Here is a 17,391-nt window from a genome sequence, read left to right as displayed (position 1 = left end):
TATATATATATAGTCATAATGATTATATAGAAACAAAAGTAACACTATTTTATAAGTTTAAAAAAAGGAAGACTAATGCATGCAAATAGACTCCATGTCCACTGGTGCATATGTGGCATCTAATGTCACCTATGATAGAGTGCATTGCAAGGTAATATATACTTAAATTCTAACTCGGTGGATCATTAATACATTTTAAATGGTTATAATAATCCTCCAATCTAGTGTTTTACCAATGGCAGAATACTGTATATAGGTCATTATAGGTCATCGTTAATTGGGCTTTAAGCACACTGAAATGAATGGTTTACACATGTATATTGCCTTTTCAGTCCATCTGCACTATGGATAATCACTGTCCCTCAATAACAATAACGCAAAAAGCACATATTTTTGAATGTGCACGAACCCATGCTAAAACTTCTCCTCGAATCATGAGTTGCAAGTATAATTAAAGCACATTATTTTATACACATAGGTGTGAACAGGTCCTCTGTTATTTATCTTTTGTGGAATGCTGCGGTGGCCTTTTCTAATAATACAGGTTGATGGTGAACAATAGCACAACGTGTGGAACCGGTAGTGTTGCTTGAGTATCTTAATTATCAGGATCGGCCAGCAAGAGGGTAATGCTCTGTTTTCCATGTGGTGGCACTTGCTACTTATAGGGTGGGAGGTGTTTGTTACAATGTTACGGTGTGCAGCACAATAATAGAACAAACTGGCAATGAAATGTGTTCCAATACAGCTGTTGGTCTACAGTTCATAGCAAACTTTACTAATCTGTGTCCTTGTTAATTTTTTGGTGTTCGACTATAACAACCTCAGTATCACAGAATCAAATTTTCATGTAATGAATCTCTCTTTCTTTCCGGTATCCTGATCTGTGGATTATTTTCTCATGACTAGGTGCTGGTTGTCATATCTGCCCCTTGGCTTACCTTATTCTAAGAAGATGTGCCAGCAAGTATCAGCAGGGAAAAGCCAGTGGTATAAAGTCTGGTCCTCAGGAAGGAGTGGAGTATTAGTGTTGCTACTTTCCTATCTACCTTACACTTTCAGCTCAGGTAAGTGAATTCAAGTACTTGGCATGCTAATATTACCTGCATCTGCACAGGATAATCCAGCATCATAGAGTTAGAAACACTTTGCCATTATCAATGTATTGGTGCAATTAAAGCTTTAGCATAAAACTGAGGTTGTCTTTTTGTATATGTTCTGTGTTCTTGAAAGATGCAATGGTCTGTCATATGACCTAAAATGACCAGATAGTGCCCGTTTATCAAATGTGATGATGATGTTTGCACAGGAGTGTCACATTTTAGGGCATGTGTACATGGGTGTTGCTGTCAAGCACAAGCTTTTACCTGCTTTTGGAAGCAAAAGTCTGCATTTGATCTTCTTTGCCGGCAATAAAAGCACATCTCCAATAGGAAATGCATTTATTTAGAGTAACCCAATGCAAAGCAGATCATACATGGCCATAAAGGTTAGGTCCACTTTTCCAGGTGAATTTGGGAAAACTGCATTACCCCCTCCGATCTAGCCCCCCCCGTACTTACCTTTCGGTGAGCGCTCCTTCCCCTCTACCTGTACGGTTGTACTATCTCTAGCCTGTACGGCCCTGTAGCGCAGCCCTGCCCTCCTGGATTTTAAATTTTGCTCCCAAATGGTAATCACTGATTGGTCAGCATGACTAATGAGTAGCGCTCCTCATTGGTCAGCACTGACCAATGAGTGCTCATCCTTTGCGAATGAAATTAAAAAAAATCCAGAGTGCAGGGCTGCACTACATGGCAGTACACCGGTAGCGGCAGAGGGGAAGGCAAGTATGGTGGGAGGGTTGGGAAGGGGGTAATTCCATTTTGCCAAATTCACCTGGGAAAGTGGACTTACCCTTTAAAATTGTCATCCACACTGCACCATTGTGGTAAATGGCACAATACTGACATGTTCATTCAAACACACGTCAATTGGAGGTAATCAACTCCCATTTGCAGCCCTAAAATATCTCCATAACTTCTAAAAATATATATTTTCCAAAGTGCTTGTAACACTGACAGTTTAAGTGGAGGTATTTTTCTGTCATCCAGTGCTTGGTCTTACTGCTGTCAGCTGATGATATTTCTTGACCTTTTACCACTCTGCAGCGATTTTCAGTACAGCGCTGCATGACGGAATAAACGTCAGTCAAAGTACTGCAGCGCTGAATACTGAAAAATGGCCTGGCCAGGAAGGGGGTCTAAACACCTGGTCTTGAAGTGGTTAAAAATCTTGGGGAAACTATGGGGTGGTGTGAATTGGTAGGTGACTGGTAACAAAAGTGCATCAGGGCTTATTATTGGGGGTACTGGAATCTAGAACTAAAAGTTGGCATAGAAAAGTGACCTCTGTACAAAGACAAGACACAGATACTTGTCCAGGTTAAATTATGCAAATAAATCTCTGAGCTTAGATACCTGTAAGGTGTGTCATGTAATACCTCTGACAGGTTAAACCTGTTGCCCTTCTTCATTTCTGCGAAGGTATGTTTCAAGGGTTTTCTTTATTTAGACATAAACAAATGACCTTCCTCATGAGATCAGAAAAGCATTAAATGTCAGCTTTTGTTTTTTGCTTAATGTGCAACCTCCAAAATGTAAAATGCAATATATATATATTTATAGCAGTAATACATATGAATACGTCACTTACATGAACCTTGGAATTCAGTGATAATTTTTGGCCCCTCCCCCTTTCTCTGACCTGCCGGCTTGGCGTTGGCAATAACTTTAGATTCTGTTTATAGCTCTGATTAGGTGAGTTATTGACGCTCTGGGGAGTGTCAATGACATCAGTTTCACAAAAGACATTCATATGTCAATTCTAAATGATCGTTATACCACTGACCAAGATTGCCATAATGGTCATTACCACAATTAAGACAAGGGTTAGATCCTTCTATTTCAACGTTAGTCCCCCTAGACTAGCGGCGGATACATTAATATAGAACCTAAAAGCCAATCTCTCTGAAGCAAGCCAGGAGGATTTTTTTTTTTTTTTAGGATCCAGCTCCATTGACAGCAACTATAGAAAACCTTAAAAGTTAGATGCCTGCTGTAATTTTTAAGGAGCGAAAAATAAATTTTTCCTGGTAAAATGGGAGTATGAATGATGATCTGGATGTTTGGTATGCTGACCATTTCATTTTTAGGGTGATGGGTGTAGGGTGATGACTTTGTTGTCATTTCCTGCTGGTAATTCTCTGGACAGAGAAAGTACTTATGATGCCTATGCGTTTTGCTGCAGAGGGAACTCTCTAGTTTGAGTCACTACACTGTTGTCTAGATGTTATATACACAAAGGGCACAGTCTGGACTCTGCTGCTTCTATGTGAAGGTCTGATTGATGCTGAGGGTGGCCCTGGGGCACTGCACTGACCCAGCCATCTGTTTACTGAGGACACCAGCAGCTTCTGTGTTTGGGACTGGGATGTAATTTAATTAGCATTTCAATAGCTCCAGAGCTGGGGTCTCAGAGTTAATTGAGAGTGAAAGGCGTAAACCGGCCAGTAGCATTTTTTACTTCTTTTGTACTAGGCAGTGTCATGCCCTGCCTCATGTTGGCCATCGCATGTACAGCTGATACTTTGCTGGTGGTTAAGGATCCAGTGGATTTGTCCTGTACTTTCAGCCTTCCCTGAAGTCAAAGTGGGCCTCACAAATGAAAACTTGGAGAGGAAGGCAGCTGAAGGCTAACACGGTGGCCTTAATCTGTATTAGTAAAAGGCCAGCTAGAGCCATAGGCAATATAAGGTCTGGTAGGAATGTTAGGGGGGATCCCGGATATGCAAAAAAAAAAGTAAACCAATGGGCCGAGTTGTGACGTCACTACTCGCGCTACCCTTTTGTTTGCATTCCATGACAGCTCTCTGTGCTCAAATGGCATGTAAACAAATGGACGTAGCGAGTCCCGTGATCAGTGACTTGCTCTGGCCAGTTCCTAGGCCACGGTTGTGAAGAAGAGTCCTTGTCCTCATCAACATGGGGACAAGGGGCTTTTCCAGGGGGTCTCCCCCTGGAAAAGAACCCTCCCCATTTTGGGGGCATGTGGTCTGGTGTGGTGCAGTAGGGGGGAGCCTGTGCGCTAATTTCTGTCTACCCCCCCCCCCCCCCCCCCCCATCCCCCCTCTTTCCTACTCTGCTAGACCACTGTCTGGTATGGAATTGTAGAGGGGTCCCCCACTTTTTTTTTGGCATTGGGGTCCCCCTTTAAATTCTTACCGGAACTAAAGAGTCTGCTAAGACTTTGTAGGGGAACCCCACTTTTTTTTTCTTTTTGACATTGGAGGTCCCCCCTAACATTCCTAGCCGACCTAAAGGGTCTGGTATGATAAGGAAAGGGGACGCCACGGTGTTAATAATTTTTTTTGTCAGCTTAGTGAATAAACTGGTGTCCTCCTGGTGTTTAGGAGAAGGAGAACTATGAGGTGAGTGCTTTTCGCTCACCTCATAGTTCTAGCCGACCTGTGACAATGAGACTGTCGCAGGTCTGCTCAGTAGATTGGGAGGTGAGCGAACACATACCGCCATTCGCTCCCCTCTCGATCCTGTCGCAGCTCTCTGCCGTGACCGGTGAGGGGCTGGATTCCCCCCTCCCCGCTCCGATCCACCAGCGCTGATTGGCGGATCGGACGGGGGAGGGGGCGTGTATAGCTGGCTCTGCCTCTAGATAGGCAGAGCCAGCTGTCACTCACGCAGCTGGGCAGATCCAGACATAATTGCCGGGATCCACTTCAGCGTCTCAGTATACCGCGAGCAGTAGCTCACGGTATACTGACCTTAGGGTGACGGGAGAACGCTAGTTTGTGTCCTCCGGTTACCCTAAGGAGAACTATGGGTGAAAAGCCTTAACCCCATAGTTCTCCTTTTAAAGATCATTCCTGTGCAAGTTCACCCTTTTTAGAATGGTTGCCTGTATTTTTGGTATGACTAGTGTGATATACACAGCCATAAGTAATATTCTGTGGGGCTATTTTTGACTTATAAATGTAGCAAATAATCCCCAGGGTTTGTGTGGCGACGACCAGAATTTGGTCACATTTATAAAACTGGATTAACGCTTCCTTGGGTGGTAATGTGTTAAAACCTGCGGTTTTACACATTTTGCTGCAGCGCACCACAACATTCAGTATATGTGCAGACATTGTGTTTGTGAATGGCACTCCAATTGACATACACAGTGTCAACTACCTAGGGATGTTCAGATACCAAGTACCGTACTCAGTACAAGTACAGATACTTTTTCAGCTCCAAGACTAGAATAGAGAAAAACTCAAAAGTTGGGAGGCAGCTGTCATTTTTAGGGCCCTATCACACCATATCCACTGCGTTCTGGCGTGGTTCGAGCCCGTAACGCACTGGTTCACATACACCAAGCCGGGGCTGCATTCTGGGGAGGGGGCGTGGCCATGCCATCATCTCAATGGCACCGCAGACATGCCCCCTGCCCGCAGTGCAATCGCCCGCAGCGGAATGCGAGGTACAGGAATGCCTTCCGTTCTAGTGGAGTGCGATCTAAAAAAATACTGCATACACTATTTTTTCCAATCGCACTGCAACGGAATGGAGGGCATTCATGTACCACGCGTTCCAGTGTGGGCAATCGCACTGTGGGCAGGTGGCATATCTGCGGTGCCATTGACATACTCCAGAACGTGGCCCGGCTTGATGTATGCAATCCAGTGCCAAAACGCACTGGATATGGTGTGACAGGGCCCTCAAGGAGCACTGGTTATGGAGCTCCTGGGATTTCTGCATCCCTGTTTTAATTGATGATTTGATACATTATGTACATGATTCAGAGTGTATATAAATGCATCAATACCATTTTTTCCAGGTTCCAGTACTTGTCCGTGTACTCATAGATACAAGTACTGATACATTTTTGTTTAGTGTCATGTGACAGTTTTTCCAAAACTATACAGACTAGGGATGCACTGATACCGGTATTTTGGTACCGATATTTTTTTTTCTGGTACTCGAAGATACCAATTACCGGAAGTCCCATTCAGGAAGCCAGGTGGCCAATCATGGAAGTCGTGCGCTGTCTAATGACGCGGCTCCATGCTTCCTCGTCATGAGATGACGAGGGAGCATGAAGCCGGCTTCCCGGCCAATCAGAATGCCGGGCGCTGCCTCATTACACGGCGCCCGGCTTCCTGATTGTGCGAGTACTCGGTATCGGCACCGATATCGATACTAGTATTGGTGCATCCCTAATGCAGACTAATGATTTCAGGACAGTGGTGGAGTGCCAGGGCCCAGTCACAGCTGCAACCCTGGTAGTTCTCATGAAAATGCCAAATATTGGCACTGGTATCTGAACATCCCTTACAACTAGCACACCGGCACATCAATGTACTCGTCTTCCTTACCGTAATGCACGTCAAAGTACAAAGAAACATGCATAATCAGAGAGGTGTGAGGGGGCCCTTTCAGAGATCGTTGTATCCTACTGTAAAATCGGGTATATGGAGGTAGAATGAATTTTTAATTAGTGACCAATATGAACTGAATTGCTTCTTTATGCATGCTAAAAATTATCCGTGTAAAATACCAATCTCCAACAGTTTTTATTGTATGTGTTTTTCATGTTGTATTTGTGGTGCTCTTCATTGTTTCATATTGCCATTCATTACATTTTGATGGACCACTTGTATGCTGTATGTATGTATGCTTTGTGTTCATTTTCAGCTGTAGACAACATTTCTGCATGACTTGACATGACCGCGTTTAGAACTTCTCTGCATTTAGCAATACAGTCTTTGTTTTGTCTTTGTTGCCATCAGTGGTTGCAAACGTTCCCTTGGTGGGCATTATTGCATTCTAATCCTTGTTTAAATATTGGCTGAGTAATGGCAGAGTAATTGCAAAGTATGCAAGATAGCTCTTCCAGTTTTAGCATAAGGGCTGGACATTCCCAGTCGCTCATTGATTGAAAAAGCTGCTCTGTTGCCAGGTTTCCTTGTGAAGGTGCCCACACACACTTACAATTATCTGCAGATTTTTGTCTGCAATCGCATTTTTGTCTGAAAATTTGCCAGTTGATGGGAAGTGCACAACTTCAATTACTGTACAACTACAACTTTCTGGATGAAAATTGACGGGTTAGTGGCGTTTTTGTACAACAAAAACCTCTGGATGAAAACTGCACATGCTCAAATGAAAATCTGTTCTTTTGATCGACGGAAGTCGGCCATTTAGTGGTGCTGACGAACGTTAATTGTGAACTACATTGGTCTGTGCATGATGGGCTGTTTGAACGAAAATTAAACGGAGATGTCTGGACAAAAAAAAGTTGCATAATGGTTTTATGTAGAGATGCACCGATATCGTTTTTTTGGTACTCGCTGATGCCGATACCAGAAGTTCCATTAAGGAAGCCAGGCGGCATGTAATGACTCACCACCCGGCTTCCCGATTAGCAGGGAAGCCATCTCCATGTTCCCTCGTCACCAAGTGACGAAGCATGGAGCCGCCTTTCTGGCCAATCAGGAAGCTGGGTGCCATGTAATGACTCTTTGCTCAGCTTCCTGATTGGCCAGGAAGCCGCCTCCATGCTCCCTCATCACCAGGTGACGATGGAGCATGAAGCCGGCTTTCTCGACAATCGGAAAGCCGGAGTTGTGGGTAATGACTGGGTGCCCTGCTTCCTGATACCGATAGCTCAGGTATCGGTCTAGGCATGGGAGCATTTGGGTGAGTACGAGTACTCGCCCAAATACTCGGCACCGATACTAGTATTGGTGCATCCCTAGTTATAAGGTATATGGCCACCCTTTAGTCGTCATTGATTACAGAGGGAAAGGGTAACTTTCCCCCCTCCCCCCCCCCCCCCCCCTATGGTTTTCAAGCATTTAGCATTGTTCCACCAAAAAATTAGACTATGGATTTCAATGGAAAACACATCAGGGGTAAAAAAAAACAAAAACACATAGGTGTGAATAGGCCCTAACTAGAACATGGATAGAGGGGAGATCTTCCAGTCGGGGCAACTGTCTTTCACTGCATGCTGTGTCAGGACAGGAATTTAAGGAATATCTCCCCAAAAGAACATATCATTAAAGGAGAACTATGGGGTCAGTGTTTTTCCCCATAGTTCTCCTTAGGGTAACGGGAGGACACAAACTAGCGTCCTCCCGTTACCCTAGGCTCAGTATACCGCGAGCTACAGCTCGAGGTATACTGAGACGCCGGAGCGGATCCGGACTTAGACGACGGGATCCGCCCAGCTGCGTGAGTGACAGCTGGCTCTGCCTATCTAGAGGCAGAGCCAGCTGTTCCCGCCCCCTCCCCCGTCCATTCCACCAGTCAGCGCTGGCAGATCGGATCGGGGAGAGAGGAATCAAGCCCCTCCCCCTGTCACGGCAGAGAGCCGTGACAGGATCGAGAGGTGAGCGAACGCCGGTATGTGTTCGCTTACCTCCCGATCTACTGAGCCGACCTGTGAAAGTCACATTGTCACAGGTCGGCTAGAACTATGAGGTGAGTGAAAAGCACTCACCTCATAGTTCTCCTTTTTAAATAAAAACCCTAACAGGGTATAGCTATTAGCTATTCTATTGAAATCTAGGAAAACAGTTTTGGCTTTAGATATACTTTTAGACTCCGCCTGCTACATTTTCGTGTATAAGTACACAGTGTCTTCCATCTGATATGGCCACTACAATAGTCTCGTTCTTTCTGCTTGAGTTTTTTATTTTGACTTTAAGAAAAAAAACATTTTTGTAGCCTGCCCGCATCCAGCAAAAAACTGATATATTGGTTTTGGCTGGACCCACACCTTAAGCGACATAATGGACTAGGTAAACCCTGATACCTGTAGTCTGTGTTGCCAAACAAAGTCATGAACACTATTTGCACACAATACAGGCTTTTATAGCTGCGTGAAATTCTCCTCCTCTTATTTACAGGCCGCATTCCCTTCTGATGAGTTAATTTGCTCACACCCTTATATACCCCTCGTCTATACTGCAGTCATCATGTACCTTCATTACCAGACCAAATGGATCACACTTTGATTTAAACAAAGTATGTCTAAAACAAATACATTTACCGCTCCAAACTAGTATTGTCTGGCTTTCAGAAATGTCACAAGCATTCCTGAACGTCAATTGTATTTGCACTGTACCCATGTTTTTCATTCTGCTTCAGATTTTATCTTGTACTTCGTGATATGGGCGGCACTACCAGTTATGTTCCCAAGAGAGGTCTGAATAAGCAAATAGTTTGGGAAGCATATAGTAGAAAGCCAGAAATGCAGTGTGGTTTCCTCATAGGGAAATCCCAGCCATCATTTCTCAGACTTTTTTTAATGTCATTGTGCAGTATCTGTGTACACTTTACATTATGGCTGGATCTTCTACAGTGTATATACCCTTGATGCTGTAATTTAATATTTGTACAGTCTGAATACTTAGTTCTGGATATTCTGATACATAATTAACAATGAAACCGCATCTTCACAGACACACACTACTCCTGACATGCCGCCTATTTAAAATGGATTATACCGTGTTTCCCCGAAAATAAGACACTGTCTTATATTTTTTTTGCCCCCCAAAAACACACTAGGTCTTATTTTCAGGGGATGTCTTATTATTTTTTTTAATGTGCAACAAAATGTACAACAATCCAAAGTTATCTGGTATCTCTCCGCCTGTCACAGTAACCGGCGCTATAGAGGAAGTATCGGCTAATGCGGCTCTGCTCCCTCCGCCGCCGCAGCCTTGCTTTCTACAGCGCAGGCTTCCTTTGCCACCAGGGACAGTGGTACCAGCGGTGCAGCAGTGGGGACATCAGACAGTGGACAGCGCGGTAAAGCACGGTACCATTTACCGGTACACATTATAGTACAGTACCATTACATTAAGCAGTGCCTTCAGGGGGACCGCAGTTGGTGAAGTCTGGAGGGAGTCCCCTGTCATCCCCTTAATACAGTATGTCCCTGCAGGCTGATGCAATCTCTCCTGCAAGTTCCCCCTCACACGCTACCACCAAACTAGGTCTTATTTTCGGGGTAGGCCTTATATTACAGGAATCTTGAAAAATAGTACTAGGTCTTACTTTCGGGGTAGGTCTTATTTTCGGGGAAACAGGGTATTGTTTTTTTGTATATCTTTTTTTTTTTGTTGTTTAATCATTCCTTTGTTGAGGACTTAAAGAGAAAACAAAGAAATTGCTTTTAGCCAGGTATTGCACATTTTTTATATTTGCAGTCATGAGGTAGAGCTGTTTACCAGACTAATCTTAAAGTGACACTAAACTCAGGAGTTAAATCTTAAAAATACATTCAAGTACCCTAACTATTAACAAAAATGTTTATTTGTGTGCACTCACAGCTGTAGATCCTCAAAACATCTCTGAATTCATGCCGACACCGTCCTTCTTTCTGGAGGGTGGCTACCTTTTGTTTCCCATGATCCCTGCGTGTGTTGTAAAGTAGCCACCGCTCTAAGCTTGCTCCTGTGATGAACTACATCTCTTGTTCAGTTTAGTAATTTGTATTGAGATTGTAGTCCACCACAGGAGTGAGCTTGGAGTGGTGGCCACTTTACAATGCGCACAGGAACCATGGGGGTAACAAAAAAACCCAAACCACGCCCCCCCACCCCCCACAGAAGGAAGGACAGTGTCAGCATGAATTCAGAGATGATTGAGTGACACAAAAATAAGGTACTTGAATGTATTTTTCAGATCTAACTCCTGAGTTTAGTGTCATTTTTAACTGCCTTGCTGAAAAACAAAGCCCATTTACAAAGCTCAGTAACTTATTCAGGGGTGGAATCACCACCTTTCTCCCTCGCTCTGCTTGCTCTTTTCACATAGGGCAATATAAAGATTCGGTTAGAGAGAAACGATCTGAAAGCAACCCCCATAATGTTGCCGTGTTACTCCAGTGCTCGTTTTTTTATAGTTTTGGATAGAATGCAGAAGGTATAAACCACTGTCGGGTTTTTATTGTCAGTTACATCCTCATTGGAAAGATTCTCCTTTACCTCCTGTCTCACCATCACCAGGAACACCAGGACAGGAAGTCACAGACAGTAAGAATAACCTGGCAGTGGTTCTAACGCTTCCTGTTTTTACTGAAAAGTGTTTAATTGCTGTTTGTATCCCAGTCGGGAGATTTCATGGGGCAAGAACTCTCCAGTGTGGACACAGGCTGCAACAAGATTATGAAGAAAGTTGGGAGGCCGCAATGCAGCTCTGCTGGAGCCATTGTGTCATTATTTTTCTCATTGTAGGGAGTCACTGATGAATTGTGTGATCACAAGACATTGGTTCCAGATAGGAATGCAGGAATACCATTTTTTTTTCCAGACAGAGTACCGATACTTTTCCTCAAGTATTCGTCAATACCAATTACTGATACCTTTTTTTTTTTTTGTGTGTGTCATGTGAAATTTTTTTTTCTAAAACAACACAGACTAATGATTTTAGTAAAGTGTTGAGAGAACTACATATCCCAGCAATACAGTATACAGAATAATACCATTCGCCAGAGAGGACTACAATTTCCAGCAATGCATTTTACATTAATGCAAAATAATATGAAGCTACATACTCTGTGCTGCTCCAGAGTGCCGGCCTGACGTCTCCAGCAGAGGATCTCAGGAGGGCTGTGGGGGTGGGGGGTCTCTGGTGGGCTATGCCGGGTCTCACCAGTGGTCCTGGTCGGTCTCACAGGTGGCTGTGGGCGGCGGGTTTTCATGAAGGAGGAGGAGATTTTCGACTGGTGCTGTAAACATGAACTGAGATTCACAGGAAGTCTGCCGGCACCTTGATAGGGACCTCAGCAGCCTTCCTGTGAATGGCGTCGCCTGTTTACATTGCGGGCTTCCGTTTAAAAGTTTAGTGCCAGTATAAAGGCATTTTCACTAGTATGCGTACTTGTGAATATGCCCAGTATTGGCACCAATATCGGTGTCGGCGCATCCCTAGTTCCAGATAAAAGTGTATGTGGTCTTGGGTTCATATATGTGTACATGCCTTTTTGGTGAATGTAAAGGGAATTATATGGGTTGCTATTGCAGACCTTTGCTCCTGGAATCGATAGTCACATGACTGTCACATGATCATTTGTCTTCAGTACTTGAACTCACTGACCTTGCATAAGTACAAAGACAAGAAATTCTCAATTTCCTATTACTTTCATATGCTGGTTTTTTTTCTTCGAGTCTCTAATTCAGAAGTGTTGATTCCAGAAACTGCCAGACAAGTAGAATTTTCAAAAGTAGGTTGGCATTTGCAGCCCACAGATGTTTTGTCATGGCATCCATTTTTCAACCTCATTTGGTCTCTGTGACGGTTATGGCTGTGTCGTTTTTCCTACCACTGATGTCTGCAGGTCTTCTTGTGGTCTGTCAGTTACTTTTTGTTGTCTTGTGATCTTGTATATGCTAACCACAAATTTCCGTGTTCGCCTCCCAGAACTCATTTACATATTGCTTCTCATAACAAGCATCCGAAGTGGCAAACAGATGAGAATGGGCCTAATTCATGAAGATTACAGCAGAAGTAAAAATCTTGCCCACAACAGCCAATTCATTTTATATCAATTACCGCAAACTTAAAACATGGAATACATCTTATTGGAATCGGCTCTCTAGTTTTTCATGAATTTGCCTGTACGATTTTAGGGCCTACTGCCTGGTTGACAATTCCATTAATGCACATTAATGAATTAAAGTAATACTAAAGGTTCTGCGGGTTTTCCCCTTATGCATTCTCTGCATTAAGGTAAAAAACGGTCCAGTACCTTTGCGTGCCCCCCACCTCCAAACACTGGCGGCTCCAAGACGATCTGCGCTGCTTCCCTGAAGTTCCGGGTTGTATAGGAGGGATACCGAATGCAGTGAGGGCAGTGAAGCGATAGGCTGACCACTGCTGCCTGTCAGGTTGCTGTGAGAAGAGATGACGGGAGTAGGGGTGGGGCTTGTCAAACGCTGTGGACGCACACAGCTCGGCTCAGTTCCTGACCGGGAGCGTGCACCCACGGGTGTCTCCTTTGCAACCTGCTAGGCAATGGAGATACCCGTAAATAGGAGGAGAGGGGCCGTGGTATGAAACCTAATAAAAATTAATGAAATGGGGCGATTTCAAACAAACAAACTCATTAAGTGTGGATCTACAGTGCTGAAGGGTTTCAGATCACCTAAATCTTCTTGATATTTTTCCTACATTCAATATCTGAGTCATGTTTCCATGTGTTGAAATCCTTTGTGGAAAAAAAATGTAATGTCATAGAAAAGTTACTTTTGGTTCTTTTAATGGAGCATTGTTCAGTACATCTGACTATTCAACTGTGACGCAATCTTCTAAAAAAACATGCCTTGACTCCCCCCCCTCCTGAAGTCAGAAATACACTTTCTGGGTGTCCTTTAGGTAACTTTTGCTTACAGTATCCTTACTTTTATTAAAAGCTAACCCCATTTTTCTTTTTTTACGTTTTGGATAAAGAGACCTGATAGATATTCTAACTTTTCTCCATTCAAAACCAAAAAATAAATGTGGCGTTCCACTGTAATTATCTAAACCTGAGAACAAAAATGTAATATGTTCCGGCTTGCCAGTCTTTAGATGTGGTGGCCGCATTCATTTTCTTTCTAGGATTTTACATCCCTTATTTTCACCTGGTGATCCTACCACTAACACACTTCCTTTCCTAGGATGACAACTCTCATTCTATGGAGGAGAAAAGTTGTCACTCTAGAACAGGAAGTGCTGCTGCTACAGAAGTCCCGCCCCTCGTCTCAGCTCTATAACCTAGGAGAAGGGGTTCTGTCGTCCACAGACATGAACTGGGAAGGACTAATAATATTGATTGGGATTTCAGTGCAGCACAGAAGCAAATGAGTTCACTGGACTTCTGGCAGATAAACAGTTATCTTTCTGTACTTGCATTTTTTAAAAAGGGGAAAAAACATTGATCATTTTGTCTGTGATATAGTGATGTGCTAAATGTGTTTTTTTAAAATTTTATTGCCTACACATACACTTTATCGTAATGATTTAAAGGCACACAGGGCCAAACTCACAGCAGTAAGCCTGTAAATTGAACCTTAAAATAAATCTTGTGCATTCAGCAGGCCGGTCTAAAATCCATGCATTTATGGTTAATCTTCTTTGAAAGACTCCAAATCAGACACTTAACATCACAGATATTCCTCATGTAGGTTACAGACCGCACTCTTATCTATGGGGACATTCAGTGACTTGACAAATGTTTTTGTTTGATTTTAACATTCGATTTTGGACTGAATGGAGTTTCCTAAAAAAAAATAAAAAATGAATCACTATGGTTGAAAACGATCATCACTTTGACCCCATTAACTATTAAAAATTGAGCAAACGTTCAGAAAAAAACAACCATTTCCAAGCGAGATTCTAACTGGGCCCAAGTACCACTCAGAGAAGGATTTTGCACCGCTTAAAGCTGAACTAAACTTCTCTGCTCCTGGAAAAATATGTGCACAAGCTCGGTCTTCAGCGCCAGCATCTTCAGCCATCTTAATTGGCCGGGGCGGGATGATGTAACTTTTATGCATGAGCACAGGAGTTTGTTGATCCCGCCACATGGCGGGATTGTACAAACTGTACTTGGTGTACACACTAAAGAGCATGGCGGATAGAAAGGCAAGAAACCTTTTCTGCAGAAGAGACCTAGTACATCTGCAATAATTAAAAAAAAAAAACTTCCTAATCCCAAATTTTTGTTTAACAGCTTCCACTTTACACAAGGCTGCAGTGCTGTTTAGAAGCAGTGTCTAAAGTCATCTGCATTTAGCTATAGCGTTATAGGACTGAGGTTATAGATGAGAATGACTTTCCTAACCTGGCACATTTACATTATTTCCTGTGTAGGATGAACCGTTTACTGATTTATATTCATATAGGCTGGAGGAAGACTTCTGTGATAATTTAATACACAGGACAATGATTTTCTACAGAGCACAGGAAGGGGAAATTAGCTTTTTAAAGTCAAGTTGCAATTAAGAACGCTGATCTGTCACCATTTGCTATTGCTCTTTACATTTTATATTACTGACCTGGAGTGTGCCATGGTCCGTGTGGACAGTACTGCCAATAAGGGAGCAAACACAAACCGTTTAGAATGAAAATATGTCTTTATTCTTTACTACATTTAAGTTGCCAGTTTCGAAAAGGCCTCCGCCATTTCCGTGTGAGTATTGGGTAAATACCTGTTGAAACAGGACGAAGTCCACCTGCCAAGATGCTTGATTACATGGGCCAGGATACCATGCCGGGAGGCCGCTGAGGCAGCCCCAATACTACTACAATAAACTATGTGAATATATGAGTCCAACTCCTCCCTGTGGCCGGGGGGTCACTGAGCACACTACATCTCTAAAGACCCCGAATGCTAGCACGAACTTGGGTATGGTACGTTTTCGGCTCAACCTGGGGTCCTTAGCTTTTTAGTATAACTGACACCTCTTCGCAAAGCAAATGCCTTGTGGTCAGTCACGTCATGTGCCGCTATCAGGAGAGATGCCAGGTTCACATTTTTCCCTTCCAATATGTCCTTCCTCAAATTGGCCGGAACAAAGTGTGCCAGAGTAATATTAGGGACACTGGCCACCATACCTGTATCGGAAGACATCGGAACTGCAGAAGTCCCTGGGAGAACCGAGGGGATGCTGGTCGCGGCAGCAGGAACCGCCTGTGTCTGCTTCTCTAAGTTCTCTGTCCTATGTTGTAGGTCATGCAAAGACGTAGTAATGTCGTGTAGCGATGCATGAATGTTGGTCAATGACACCTGACCTGAGCCGCCGCTGCTGGGGGAAATATTTTAAATAGCTCCGCCTTCCTAGCGGAGGCCGCAAACTGAATGCCTCTCTTCCGCAACTCAATGATGAGTTTGGGAATAGTCCATGCCCTGATCGACTGGGTGCTCCCCTGCTCGGAACCTCTGGACGGCGTTGCCGGTATGAAGGCCAGATCCTCACTCTCTGAAACGTGAGACATAACTAATGATATGCACTTGGTGTACATGCATTATTACATAACCAAATGCTGAGAAAAGAACCCCCCCTCCCCCCAGCCCTGTAACGGGTGTCACAGCCCCCCGGGGGGCCACGTATCCATGGGGACAGAGTCCTGGCTAACCATGTGACGTCCAACCCTAACATCAGTATGTAAAATGAAAATGAATGAGGCTGAGGAACTACCTTGACATTACCATTGACCTCATCACCTCCGAAAATGCCAAAACCTACAATGAGTGCATGCAGGAAGTGTATTTGCAATAATGCACCGTAATGTGTGCAACGTTCTATGTTTTCACAAATATTCTGTAATGCTCAAGCCGGGTACCTGCACCAAGTGGCTAGCTACCGAGGTGTACCTGAGCGAATCCCCCCTGAGCCGATCAGCCTGAGTGGTGCAGGCCATATGCATGTCCTGCCGTGCTGTCGGAAGCCGATTATGACTGCTCCTGAGGCGCACCCTATACCATGTGGCACCCGAAGTGGTGATACCAATGAGAGGCGTGAGGAAATCGTACGCCTGCCCTGCTGTATGTGACCGGGAAACAATTGCCACTATGACTTGTGGTGCTGCCCAACTCCCCCTCATGCTGCATGGCCCCCACCACAGACCTAACTGATATGATACCCCCCTGACCGCACTGGTAGTGTAATGACGCCCGGAATCCCCTGCCCCCCGGGTCCCGTCAACATGATTAACCGGAAGCAGGTGTAATATGCGTACATGTTAATTGGACTCCGCATGCTGCTTCGAGAGTACTATTGTTAAATTCGTTACTTGCCTTGCACAATGTCTCCCTGGAATGCATAGGGGTCTCTGATCATGCCTCCCCTGTAGCACTAATCTGATTAGGCTCCAGAGCGCCGACAGGAACTGCCAGCTGCCGTCCTTACTACCGGCCTCTCCCCTATTGCGCCCGGGTATACATGCCCCCCTTCCCCCTACTGGCGCCGGCTATTACCTTCTGCCTCTCCACTGCCTGCTCGACCACCTAGTTGGTTGAAAGCCTCCCGCGTACAGATCCGCGTCCCTGGACGAAAAACAGGGTAAATAATCCGCAGAAACAAGGGCGCTTCGTCGGCCCTGTGTAACAAACGGCCGGCCATAGCAGCGGTACCTTACACTGCCACCCGGAAGTGACGTATCGCCGCTGACTGCAGGATAATGATGCCGGAAGTGTTCTACACCGTACGTGCTTGCTGACGTGGCCTGACCTCTTTTAAGGGCTGCGGGTGCGCGAACCCCTCCCACAAATCCAGGCTAATACATTGGCCTTTGTGTATGTGTGTATATGTGTGTGTGTGTGTGTGTGTGTGTGTGTGTGTGTGTGTGTGTGTGT

At 44.4% G+C, this 17,391-nt stretch overlaps 1 protein-coding gene across 1 annotated transcript in view; it reads left to right on the top strand.

The window, feature by feature from the left end:
• Positions 1 to 17,391, top strand: part of SUSD6 (sushi domain containing 6) — a 48,193-nt gene that overhangs the window by 13,935 nt on the left and 16,867 nt on the right. Inside the window, exon 2 of the mRNA XM_018565086.1 lies at positions 910 to 1,067. Within this exon, the coding sequence (XP_018420588.1) occupies positions 956 to 1,067 (112 nt within the window). The 5' untranslated portion in view covers positions 910 to 955. The remainder of the gene's footprint in view (positions 1 to 909; positions 1,068 to 17,391) is intronic.

This window comes from Nanorana parkeri, unplaced genomic scaffold (genome assembly GCF_000935625.1).
Source record: "Nanorana parkeri isolate BGI_ZX_2015 unplaced genomic scaffold, ASM93562v1 scaffold812, whole genome shotgun sequence".
Taxonomy (NCBI): domain Eukaryota; kingdom Metazoa; phylum Chordata; class Amphibia; order Anura; family Dicroglossidae; genus Nanorana; species Nanorana parkeri.
Note: the sequence above shows the minus strand (reverse complement) of the source record. Positions and strands in the feature narration are given on the sequence as shown.